At 40.4% G+C, this 13877-nt stretch overlaps 1 protein-coding gene across 1 annotated transcript; it reads right to left on the reverse strand.

The window, feature by feature from the left end:
• Positions 1–1648: 1648 nt before the first annotated feature.
• Positions 1649–13349, reverse strand: GOT1L1 (glutamic-oxaloacetic transaminase 1 like 1). The gene is made up of 9 exons (XM_007427507.2): positions 13238–13349; positions 11707–11891; positions 10385–10508; positions 9573–9685; positions 8782–8874; positions 7809–7959; positions 5155–5320; positions 4034–4176; positions 1649–1866 (listed from the first exon to the last, which is right to left on the reverse strand). The coding sequence occupies exons 1-9, from the start codon at positions 13347–13349 to the stop codon at positions 1649–1651; spliced, it is 1305 nt and encodes a 434-aa protein (XP_007427569.2).
• Positions 13350–13877: the final 528 nt, after the last annotated feature.

Consider the following 13877-nt stretch of genomic DNA (forward strand, 5'->3'; position numbering starts at 1 on the left):
ACTAACTTTTAGAGCAGGGTTTCTCAACCTTGGTGACTTTGAGATGCATGGACTTCAACGCCCAGAATTCCCCACCAGCATGCTGGCTGGGGAATTCTGGGAGTTAAAGTCCACACGTCTTAAAGTCACCAAGGTTGAGAAACCCTGCTTTAGAGGAAGGAGAAGATTGTGGCTATAACTAGATTACTGTATTTCAGGTTCTGCCCTTCTTTGTGTTGGGGGTTGTATACATGTGAGCATTGATTAGTGAAGTAGGTTTTCTACCTGTAACAGGAGATTCATTTACAGGATATATAGTGTAGGAACGGACAAAGCCTAGCACCTAGCTAACTACATCCTACCAGAAGGGCAGTTAGAGAGCATGTACTCCATACATATCTGCCTGGGAAGAAACCAGTTTCTTAGACAAAGATCAGACAGAGGGATGGAAAGAAGGGACATGGAATAATCCATAAATCTTTATCTATACCTTATTGAGCCTTTGTGGTCAGTAGGCAATGAGGAACCAAAGAGTTAGTGCCATTGAACTCACGCATATTTTAACACTTTGAAGGAGGGAAGGTCTTAAGTGAGACAAGCTTTTGGCTTGGCCCTAGCCCTTCTCTTTTCCACCAGATATCTTCAAATATCTGGTTAGCCTTGATTGGATGACCTGGAAAAATAAATCCATGGTGAATGGATGGGAACCCAACTTGCTGTTCCGAGCATGAATCTTGGCATATGAGCCTTTAACATCTTACACCGTGGGTAGAAAGCCAGTCAGCAACATGTCTAGTTCTCAGTGAAGTTTAGTGATTTTCGACAGCATGGCGGTTCAGTGACTTACCACATACTGCATATTCATGAATAAGCCCATCCGCAGACAAGCTGACCCTCAAATTTTTAACCAAGATATCTTAAAAAATACATCACCCACTGATAAGCCAACCTGCATTTTTCATGTACTGGAAATGTGAGTACTTTTTAAAAGTATTACCATATATACTTGTAAATAAGCCCCTCTGTAGATAAGCTGAATCCACTTTTTGGGGTGCATTTTGGCACCTAAAATTCTTGGCTTATCTGCCAGTATATATGGTAATACATCTCCAGGCCGATCCATTAAATTGCTGTCACCTAGAAATCTAGCAATTAGGGAATTTTTATGCATTATTCTTTACTCTGAAATGCTAGTTTTTTTTCTGTGCAGATGATGATGATGATGATGATGATGATTGTCACAGAGTCAGCCAGATGTTTAGAGTAGATTTGACATTTTTATCCACCTATCAAGTCCTTCCCAAGGACCTAGGTTGATGGTGTTAAAGGTATCATCTCCAGATATGAGCTGTTCCAAGTAAAGCTGCCTTTTGCAATTGACTGATGGTGATTTTATTATTTTATATTATTATTATTATTAATCCAATTAACAAAAAACTATTTTTAATTAGCCAACAACAGCAGTTATATCATGGGAAAAAAGTAGATTTTGATGTTTTTCCAAAAGAACACTATACTTCACAAAAGTTCACGTCAGATCAGTTTAATGTTTACTGAGGGCATAGACTCAACATCTGGAAACTGGAGATCATGATTAATCTTGAGAAACAAATGTATTTTGATCAGATCAAGAGTTTCCAAAGTACAGTTTTACTGGAACAATCCCAATTTAAGAAGAATCTGATAAATCTACAGAACTCTCATCCGGTTCTTTGTCAGCCTTTATGTAGAGACAGCTGGGATTTTGATGGGTAGTGACCAAGACTGATTCATGGATGCTTTGGGCGATATAGTCCAGATTCCTGGAGTTAATACTGCAGATGTTGATCTGTCCATTTGCAAGAAAATAGATGTGTTTGTGCTTCTCTAGGAACTCCACTTGGGAAGCTGGCAGGGAAAGAGCAATGCTTTTCACTTTGACATATCACCAGCGGAGAAGAAAAGACATAAATGCAGCATAAATAGGAACAATGTGTGCATCTGCTTTGCATGAATGGCTGTGGGTTTTATGCCGGAAGACTGGCATATATCTAGGAAAACTCCTTTCCACTGTTTAATGTAGGAAGAGGCACTGTGATCCCGGGGGGCAATTTTTCAGCCACATCGCAAGCTCTCTCCAGCCACAGCTGCCAAAACCAGCCAGATCTTCCCAACATTCAGAGGCAGGCAAACACAAGAAAACTAGTGAAGACCCTGTAATGGGTATAACATGCTTTCTAGAAAGACCTCCCTTCTTCCTATCTATCTATCTATCTATCTATCTATCTATCTATCTATCTATCTATCTATCTATCTATCTATCACTTGGCACTGCTACCCAAAGTGCCAAGTGACAGCAACATCGGGAAGAAGGAGCATGAGAAGTTGGAGAAGTACCAGGGCCTGAAGGAGGAAATAGAGAGGATGTGGAAAGTAAAGGCCAAAGTGGTCCCAGTGGTGGTAGGAGCACTCATGGCCATGACTCCTAAGCTGGGAGAGTGGCTCCAACAGATCCCAGGAACAACATCGGAGCTCTCTGTCCAGAAGAGTGCAGTGCTAGGAACAGCTCAGATACAGCACAGAACCCTCAAACTCCCAGGCTGCTGGTAGAGGACCCGAGATTGAGGAAGACACGTACCACCCATAGGGGTGAGAGGGGAATTTTTTATCAACAAAAGAGCAGAACATCCAGATCACACTCACATTCATAACATAGTCCTGCTCATTTTGCATGATTCCTATGCCCATTGTGGCTTTTGCTTTCTGCATTCAATCCATTCCTGGCTACCGAAAGACTGCCCATTCCTGGATCAATATAGGCATGCCAGATCTGGACTGTTCTAGAGCTAGTTAACTGGGAGAATAATTACACCTTAACCACATGAATATGTGGAACCCTATTAGTTTCCAAAATCTTTTGATTTTGTTGACCCCTGGGTAATTTATTAAGCTTTTGATGTGCAAAGTTTCAGTTTGGAAATTTGAGTCAAAGCTGATTTGATTAAATTTTCAGATCAGATCAACTTTGTTAATCAACCTGGAAAGTTAAATGAAACGACTAAATGGACCTTTTCAAATCAATCTGATAATTTGGAAGGGATGTTGCAAATGTGGAAAAGCTGCTTTTTCCGAATCAAATTGGAAAATCAAAAATTTCAAGTTGTTATGAACCCTTGAATTGGATTAAATCAATGATCAGTATAGAATTCAAAGTTTTGATTGGATCAAAGTTGATTTGCACAACCTCCATGGAAGATATTTATCTGATTTTTTCAAATATGATCTTTTTAGATCTTGGATCCACTTAAATAAGTTTTAATTGTGAAAAACTATAGATATGCAGGTTAAGGGAAGGATCTCTGGAAAACCTTTAAATTTTGATCAGCCCCTTGACTACAAAAACAAAAAAACAGTAAATGTGATTGAAAAGATTGTCATATCAGGTTGGTATTAGTTGGTATATTCCAAAACACTTCCATGCAATGCATGATGCATATAGGCAATAGCTTGTTATTCATCCAGTGAGTAGAACATAAGAGAGACTATGCACATCCTTGAATTGATTGATCACTTATACTGTTAGCTACTTCATATAACTTCCATTCTAAGAAATGTATGCTATAAACTGCAAAACAGAATGAATGAAATACAGAATCCATTCTCAAATCTCTTGGATAATTGATTCATTTCACTTAAGGGTGAGGTAAAGGATTGTTTTTGATGTTTGCTTTCAGATAAGCAAAGTTATTCACTGATTACTCTTGATATTCCTCTGAAAACTCAAGGCAGCTACTAAGCTTAGCTGTTTGTCTACTTGTATTCCTCCAACCACAATCCTATGAGATAGGCTGGACTGAGAGATAGTGAGTGGCCCAAACTTACCCAGTGTCTTCCAAGTCCAACACTTTTACTACTGACTCCTACTGAATTCATGGTGAAGGAGTTTCATAGTTACAACATACCCAGATGCAGAAATGGAAAAAGAAGCCATATAACAGTTGAGATTTCATCAGTCAGTGGTTAGGAAGATCTGTCCTGGGTTTGTCAACATACTAGTTATTTACTGAATACTTACAGTTCAGCCCAATAAAGCTATAGACTCCTGACTGAGTTGTAAGATGTTCCCAGGAACCTGGTGTTCCCAGAATACGCAGCTTCTCTTTCAGCTTTTCCCTAATCAGCATAATCCTCTTTACTAGACTCTGAAGACTTTGTTTCCTAAGGAAGTTGGAGTGAGGGGGAAAAAAAAGCATAGTGTGCAAACTAATCAAATGCATTTAGAACTGAATCAAAACAAAGTTTTTTATCTCTTATTACGGCATTTAGTTAGCATAGCAAAGCTGGGAAGAGTATGTTATTGCCCAAGATGACCGTTCTGAAAGGACACTGGTTGATCTGACATATTAGCTTTTTCCAACATGATGCCGTCCCAATGTACTGAAATACATCTTCCATCATCCTTAGTAAATAGCTGATAGTGACACTGGCCAGGAATTGTAGGAGTTGTAGTCCAATACGTCAGACGGGCACCACATTGGGGAAGGCCACCGTAGACTTTTAAAGTTTGCATAGAAAAATCACAGACCATCAGTCCTGCAGTTTGGAACTTCCTAGCTCATGCATTTTAAAAAGACATTGAAGAAATAATTGGTTAAAAGCAGTGCAATCAAATCATTCCTAGAAATCATTTCTAAATACGTCAATGGCCAGAGACTCACACTATGCTAATAAACATCATTCAAAATATTTTGCCCTCTACTTCCAATAAACAAACAAATAAACAAGGTTTTTTCTTCTCATCAGTCAGAGCTTTGAGGATAGACGTGCTGGGAATTATGAGAACTGAATTCAAATATCTCTCACTTGGGAAAGCTAAATCCTCTTGAACTGGAGGATAATTCTAATGACTTATTCTAACACTTCTGTACTAGCCCACCAAGTGTTTTTAAGAATCCTTATTCCTGTTTTATTTAGATGAGGACACTAAAGATGGCAGAACTTCCATCTGAAGAATGCCCCTATTGGCTTTATTCTTTTTTCTCTGTCTTCCCTCTCCCCAAGTGAATGGTTTATAACTTTAAAGTATATTCTGGGATACCTGAGTGGATGTATCAGAATAGTTACAAGGTAACACACAGAGCTGATCTCATGGCCAATATGAAATTAAACTATCAGCTTACCTGCCTTCCTTCTTACCATTCATACAGACGGGCAGGGCTGGTCAATACCATTGTAATGACCCGGGCCCCCAAGCTGGTGGGCCCAAACCATGTCATGGCTATTAGCCGAGCTATCTGTGAGTGGATTCGGATCAGTGTTTGATTGTCTGTTGTCACCACAATGAGGTTTCCCACTCGTTCATCTGCATGACGTAGCCAAAGAGACACAACATTGTAGTACTTAGTGTATTGTAGTTGAGTCACTGTTTCTATGAAACTAGCTTTCTCTGCATATCCACCCCTCCCCCAAACCTCTTAATATTAGGTTTCCTGTCATTCCATCAAATACAAAAACTTGATTTTGATTTACTATCTGTAGACGTTACCAATTACTAAAAGAAGAGTCCCCCATCAACTTTATTTCAGGGATGGAGTCTTGGAGCGGAGTCTACATTTTCTTGAGGATAACATGTTGTCCCAATAATAGATAGAATCCAGACCAAAAGGAGACCTGGATAGATTCTTTTCTCTTCTTTCTTTCTTCCTTACCGCACAAGTGTCAGGAGAAGCAGGGCCAGATTACTCTTGCCAGAGATATGAACTGTTCATGGAAGACTTTTGAATTAGTCTAGGGTCTGTCTGATTTCAGGGCTAAGTTGTCTAGCCATTCTCAGTTTTGTTTATGACATTTAATTAATCAGATGGTGGTAGGACAAGCCAATGTCTGGAAAGGTAATTTTATGAGACCTACTAGAGATGACAGCTGCACTTCTAGTTGTAAAACCTTCTCCTCCTTCCCTCAAAGGAACCAATGCTCCTTGATAGGTTATGCATCCCATCTTGATCCTTGACTATTCTTAACATACCAGAAGTAGAAACAGAGTTTAGCTGAAAGCAGAAACCAGAGCCTACACACCTCTGTTTAAGAGGCAGGAGCAAGAATATGTGCTCTGAATCAGGGGTCTCCTGATGTTCTAGGAAATGATGTGGCAGCAAAAACAGCTTCGAATTATTTAATTGCTGCCTTGCTGTTGCTGTGGCTACCTCTCTTTATATCTAACTCCTTGTTGGATTCTTTAGCTGGACAGCTCCCTTGCTAATTCAGACTCTTTGCTTAGGACTTGTTCTTGATGTGCTGGACAGCTCCTCTGCTTTCCTGTTACAAGGAGGAATTGAGCCAAAAAGCTTAGACAGACGGAAAATGTTTAATGGGAATCATGAAGGTTGCATCCCTCTTCTGCTCTCCCAGACAGATGTTCAGCTCTTTTCATTTCCCATGTTGCCCACTGAGGGAAAGTTTGATTACAGTGATAAGAGGGATGGACAAAGTCTGAAAAGACCTGGGTTCAAGTAGCCCTTTGAAAACAGTGCCCTTTGGATATGCTCAACTCAGCCTATACATAGATTGGTGTGAGAATAAAAGAACTAAGAATGATCCACAAGTGCTGTCTTAAAAATCAATAATTTCTGGCCTAAGAACTGGGTCACCAACCCTTGAGTTTGTGACACTCCCACAAGCTTTCCAAATCTATTAAGTAATGAGAGTTGTTCTCTGGCATTACAAAGTGATTTTGCAGGGTGTCACCCAGCCCAGTTTATGACATGTTAGAATGGCATCCAAAGCTCACAATCTTTGTCTTTATCTTTGGATAAAACTATCCAAACCATAAATGATTTATGTGCTGAGCATCAGTGTAGTAAAGGAAAGCCTGGGAACATTTCAGTCTTGGCAGTTCAAGAACATAATTTCTTTTTCCTTGCATTCAGGGACCTCTAGTGTTTGAACACAAGTACTGTGTGATATCTTCTCAGAGCTCATTTATTTTATGAATTAGAATGTGTCTGCACTTAGAGTGATTGTGCATTGATATGCAATTATTCTATAGCTATTTTGGGACAAAAGACCATATCTCAGCAGAAGACAATGTGTTTTGAATGTACAAGCTCTCACGTTCATTCTTTATATCTCCTAAAAGAAGAGAGCAGATGATGGAAAATAACTCTTTCGAAGACTTTGGAGAACTACTGTTAGTCAGGTGATAATTTTGAAATCTATTGGGATTTGTAAAGGTGAACTTTTGAGATTATACAAGTACAGATTAAGGTGGGTGGTAATGACAAATCTATTCAGTCATGCAGAAGATGGCATAGGTAGTTGACAGCAAATACAGACATGGGCTTGCAGCTAACCTTGATGAAAACTGGGGTGTCTGTGCATGAGTGCACTGTTGAAAACAAACTTGGAAATGCAATCCAAATGTTTGATCTGAGTCCTGGTAAACATGTTTGCCCATGGAGAGAATAATCCGTCTCATCCAGAATACAAATACCTATGCACCATTGGACACAGTGATGGACTTGCTGATGGTTGCTACTTTAAAAAGATTGGACAAATTTATTTATGGCTTGCTGTTTCATAGCTATATACTGCTTCTAGAATCAGAGTCAGGACTCTTCTAATGGAAAGAGACAGAAGAGCATCCAACTTCTTCACACATGTGCTTTCCTACAGTCAAGGAAAGATGGCTGGTGCACATGCTGTGAATGGAAGATGGGGCTGGCTAGTTCAATGCCCCCTCCCACCCCACATATACTTCCAATTTGTGTAGTAGATCTTGTGAACCTTTCCCAATGACATTCAGGTGGTCCCAGTTCCCAGAAGCATGGCCAATGGAGAATGCAAAGACTCACCATATAAACCAAAGTTTTTAGAGAAGGACTGAGCACACAGAAGCTCAAAACCTTGGTCTACAAAGAGCCGCAGTGCCCAGGCATCCCTGTCCAGGTTTCCTGAGGCCAGTCCTTGAGCTGCAATGTCAAAAAAGGGGAAGAGCTGCCTTTTCTGGGGAAACAATGGAGAAGAAGAAGGGAAAGACAGCAGATTCTTATTATGAATGTGGTTGACTTGTTATTGCAAAAGAGTTTAACAGTACAATTTGGCCTCAATGCCACCTTGTATTTAGTCTAGAAATTACTATTCACTGAAAGCATGGAACTCTCTGCCAGCAAGATAGCAGAGGTTTTAGTCTCTATACCAAACATAGAAATTACGTGGGCTGGCAGAGGGAAAAAGGTACATCCAACATTCACTTTGACAGTCCCCAGCATGAGTATCAAGTCTTGCAGGCTAGTAATTTTGTATGCTTATTGTCTAAAACCAATGCATGAATAATGTCTGAGATTTGATGCACAGGGCATTTAACTGTCCTCTGTGCCTCCTTTCAAAGGAAAATAAACCCAGTGACTTTCTTCCAGAATAAGTCAGTTACTGGAAATGAGAGAAGGATGTTCTTGCATAGTATTTATTGTTCTGATTCAGATTCGTACATTCATATTTTCTATATTAATCATGCAGTTATAATCTGATTGCCTGACATAGGAAGAAGTCATCATAGTTGCCATGCCCCATATCTTTTTGTTTCGGATTAGGTAAGCTGAATTAAATCAGAAGGGTTCTTAACTTCACAGGCTTTGTAGTTCAGTCTAAAACAACTCACTGTGGGTCAAGAGCAGGGTTTCAGTGTTGCATGGGGTCAACAAATGGGTGCATCAAGGCATGGGGTCAACAGATGGGTGCATCACCTTTGCCTGATATCGCTTGCAAGTGTTTCTCTCTACGTATGGTGGCCTCTCTTGTCATGCTTTTCTTGATGTTCCCACTTACCTTCATCAGTGATGCAATTCTTTTCCATTCAGAGGACATCAAGCCAGTTTCTTCAGGAGCATGCAGGAATACAATGGAGCCCTCTGGGGCATTCTGCAAGGACATTCAATACAACATTCATCAGTTTTGGTGGGGGGAGGACTTTGAGAGTGCTTGTAGGGTGGAAAGCTTAAAAAGACCCAGTTGGGGGCAAAACAAAAAAGATCTACCGACGGGCTCTTTACCATCATTACTAACAGTTTTGGAAGCAGCACAGCTGATTCTAAGATGCTAGGAACAATGTACAGGAGTATTTGCCTCCATCATGCATAAGAGTGTGGGCAGAAATTATAGATCCACAATAGGACACTTATGTTTTGTTTTGTTTTTCCCCTGAAAATTGTCATAGATCCATATCCATGCATATCCTGTTAATGGGTTGGAAGGTAGATCGACATGTAATGAAGAAGGTGTTAATCTTTCTTAACTCTTATCAACCATAGCAGCATGTGATATAGGTCCAGTTCCCACATTCTTATAAAAGTGACTATGCTCTGAAACAAGTTTTTTTTTTGAGGGGGGGGTTAATTAATTAATCAGTAGCATGCAACCTTTTTTCATAGAGGAAGTAATATCTAAGCCTATTGTGGCTAAGCTGAGAGAGATCAAATACTCATTTAGTTTCAGAGGTAAGCATGGATCTGTGCCTGATTCTCCTACACTTCCTCTGAGCCCAATTCTCTAACCACTGCACCAGATGGCTATAGGAACTGTTGCTCTAAGCAAGCATGGAAATTGTTGCCTCCAGATACCTGCAGTTCTGCCATGAACATTTCTATGTCAACTGACAGTTTGATAGGATCCCAGTAATGGTAAGAACGAATGTCTGTGAAGCCAGCAACTTGGAATATGCAACCAAGAGTGTCTGAAAAAATAGGAATAACCATTAGAGCATTTTGTGCCACGTTATTTTTTGATTTGGACTGAACAGCACACTCATAATAAATTATGGGAAGTGACTCATAATTCAGTGATAAAGTGTATGATTTGCATTCAGAAGGTCTTAAATTCAATATTCAGTTGAAAGTCATCAGGTAACTCAGTTTAAGTCTATTGAGATCTACTTCATGTGAAAGTTGAAAACACTTGGCTAAATGAATCCATGGTGCATAATAGGTTTTTTTGATTGTTGTTCATGAAATAGGAGATGGTCTGGATTGGGTGTTCCCAGGTTGAGGACAGGTGACAGGTGTGTTCTCAATCTCCCAGTGCTCTAAAACAGTAAACCAGGGCACCCATGATTTGATTGTCCATGTGGCTAGCATCAGTACAGGAAGAAGTTTTATTGCTGTTAGAGTGTGCCTGTTGGGGCCCTCCTGATAAAACCAAGTCTCATTCATGTATAGATCTACACAGATCCATCAATAAGCAGATGCATAAAGTCACTTCTGCTATGTTCTGGCCACCCAAATGGGAGATGACGCTAGCCCATATAACCTTCTGACCCTTTCATTTCTTCTTGGCACGTCTGATTTTCCTTTCCAGCAATATTTCTAATGGCTTAACTAAGTTTTAACGGTAGGACTAGGCCAAAAAAGTAGGGGTGAAGAAATACATTAGCTACCCAGTTGTGGTACAGCAATATAGACAGTTGCTGGAGTTAAATGGTTTGGTCGGTACCAACGGTGCAGAAATTCAGCTCCGATCCATACAGCGCCTGTCCCACCTATTGTGTGAACACCACCTGCCTGTTTAAACAGAAGGAAGAGATATTTTTATCAAACAAACAAACATGTAGGATTGTCAGCTCAACATTTCAACATTCATCCCCCCCCCCATTGTCTTGAATATTTTTAGTTTTTATGTACAGGGTTTGTTGTTTAGATTTGATTTTTAATGGATCATTTATTTTAACTATTTATGGGGGATTTTTAATTGTTGATGGGGTTTCTGATTTTAGCCGTGAGCTGCCCAGAGTCACCCGTTCTGGGGAGATGGGCAGCATACAAATTTAATAATAAATAAATAAATAAATAAATAAATAAATAAATAAATTTCAACATTACAAAAGATTAATCCTCCTAGTGCAGTGTTTCTCAACCTCAACCATTTTAAGATGTATGGACTTCAACTCCCAGAAGTGCTGGCTGGGGAATTCTGAGAGTTGAAGTCTACATATCTTAAAGTTGCTGAGATTGAGCAACACTTCCTAGTGGATGAGAGAACAAGACGGGGAGGGTTTATAGAGTGCTTTAAACCAAAATGTGCTTGATTTGATTTTGTCTCATTGGATTGCAAATCATGTTTTATAACTTGCCATGTTGTGCAAACTCAGCTAATCTTGGTTTGTTTAACAAGCCATGGTTAAACAAATCACTGCTTAGAACCAAAGATGAATGCAGGCAGAAAGTGAGAAAGGCCGAAGGAGAATATAGCTATCCTGTTTCACAGGGAATCTAAAAATTGACTCTGGACCAACAGGCATTTGGTTAGTGCTGATGGCTACTGCCTATTATATTCTGCAAGATTTCAGCATCCCTTCCTTCCTTCCTTCCTTCCTTCCTTCCTTCCTTCCTTCCTTCCTTCCTTCCTTCCTTCCTTCCTTCCTTCCTTCCTTCCTTCATTGGAAAAAGGCTTCTCAAGTCTGGGCAAAATCACAAAATCTCCAATTTTCTTTCACAGGAGCCACAGTGCAGGACAGAGAGCTGTTTAATCTTTTTCATGATCATTCCCAAGCTGCTAATGGCCTTCAACGTTCCTTCCTCCCATGTCATGGCAACAAGATAAACTGTCATAATTAACAGGAAAAGATGCTAGGGCACCGTTATTTCCAGTGGTGCTCCATACAAGCTTCTGAATTTATTCAATAAGGAAAAATATCTATTTGTTCCTTCCATATCTCTATCTCCCAGGGGCACGTCCACACATATTTAAGTATCCCCATACCCTGTTGTCTAAGAGAGCCTGATTGTTCTTGCCAATAACCAGTTCCATGGCTGTTTTGGTGAACTCCACAATGCCTAGTTCTTTGATGTATTCATGGTCCAAGGTGGGGTCTTGAGGGATTTGCAGCAGAATTTGTTGCACAACTGGTGGGATCCAGATTTCATCAGCGCTATCTGTGTGGCATCCTAGGAAAAGCAACACAGCTGGCCTGAGATACACCTGCCAATGTTTCAGGGATGAACACTGCAGCACTTGCTTCACTTTGGAACTCCATAGAATAACATCTGGCTACCCACATCTGAAGATTCTCAACAAGGATTAAAATGGTAATGTGGTGTCTCCTGACGGTCACTGTAACTGAAAACACCACACAGGATATACAATGTGTAAAAATAGAGAAATCCCCCCCCCCCTCCAAGGAGTGCTTGTGGAAGTCATGTCAGACCCTATACATTGGGGCATGATATGATGTAACATCTGTATCTTTCTGAGAGCTTTAGGGAAGGTGGACTGCATCCACCTAACCATTCTCTGAATGGCTACACAGAATAGGGCAAAGATTCCTCCCTGGTTGATACAGATCACCAACTCTAACACGTGCCCCCCTTTTCATGGAGATGTATTTTATTTAAATATAGATATTGAACAGAGTTTTCATAAATCCACTAACCTCATGTGGTCACAAAAAGGGCCTTTTCAGTAGAATAACCTTCCTACAGATGTCCACCCAGTACCTAGGTTATAGTATTTACCTGCTGAAACACTCCTTTTGCTATTTCCATTGGTGCTTCATATTTTTCATCTTACTGTGCTGCTTTCTATGTTGGTTTTATACTATCTTCTTCATTGCATTTGGTGATGTATATGCGGGGACTACAGCACAACATTGATTCCATATCTCCACACCTCCTCTTCTATCCTGAGAGCTGAATGTTCGTCAGCTCCTCATGGTGATTCTGGAAGACTTCCATACTCACAAGGTTTCCCAGAGAAACACCCAACCAGTTGAAGAACTGTACTGTTCAGAGATAAAAATCTGAAATGGCTGCCATGTGATTTCTGGAAACTAGATCTTATCATCAAAGTTGGGTGTGGATTATAAACCCTAGTTTTGTGTCTGCCTTTGAGTCAATGTCGACTCCTGGCAACTGCCTCGACAAGCCCCTGCAGTTTTCTTAGCAAGGTTTTTCAGAAGTAGTTTGCCCTTACCTGCTTCCTAGGGCTGAGAGTGTGTGTCTGGCCAAAGGTCACCCAGTTGGCTTTGTGCCTAAGGCAGGACTAGAACTCACAATCTCCTGTTTCTAGCCTGATACCTTAACCACTACACCAAACTGGCTCTACATCCTAGTTACTAGAGAATGAAAAAGGGGCTGTTTCAGATTTGGACAGCACACTAAACCACAAACCTTAGTTACTGCAGTGCCTGATCAGGGCTGAAATGCCAGCATGCACATGCTGGTCAACAGAGGATTTTTCAGCTTGGCATGCAATGTAAGCAGAGGTGGTCATGTCTGAATAAGAACTGGTTTACCTGCATGGCCAAGGCACACTTTTTGGGATGAGGGATCTTCCCTGTAGACATCCAAGGGAAAATCTATTGCTGTGGCCAAGGGAACATCAAGGAAGACAGAAAGAGTCGCCATAGCACAGTTTAGCTAAGACTAAGATGATTTTCATACAGACCGTTGTACAGTTGAAAAACTGGTCCACAAAGTTCTAATACAGCTCAGAGAACTCCTAAGGCAACAGTTTCCTGGGAAACCATATATATATTTGCCCTTCAACATTCTGAACTAAACAAAGGATAAAGCAGCATCCGATGATGAACGACCTAGACGTTATCCTTTGAAATATGTATTTTCTTCAACTAAATGGAGATACACTTCCTCATTTGCACCAAAAGGTTAATCGGCAATGCCAGTGACCATGTCTATGCTCCTGACTCTAAATATATCATCGCATCAGCTTTAGTTTTAGGACAATGGCTTTGCTCACATATTGAGTTCAACCATAACATGGTTTATTTGGTTTTGGTACAGTGACTGGTATGAACCCAGCCCATGTACTTTGTAAAACATGGTGCAGCCTTTAAACCCAGTCTCCTTGGTGACCTTCCCAAATTGAGATTGAGAAGTTATTGAGTGACCTTCCCAAAAGTGATACATTGAGAA

Source organism: Python bivittatus, unplaced genomic scaffold (assembly GCF_059951505.1).
Source record: "Python bivittatus isolate LINGU-HERP-01145 unplaced genomic scaffold, Pbiv_v1 ctg000320_np1212, whole genome shotgun sequence".
In the NCBI taxonomy this organism is placed as follows: Eukaryota; Metazoa; Chordata; class Lepidosauria; order Squamata; family Pythonidae; genus Python; species Python bivittatus.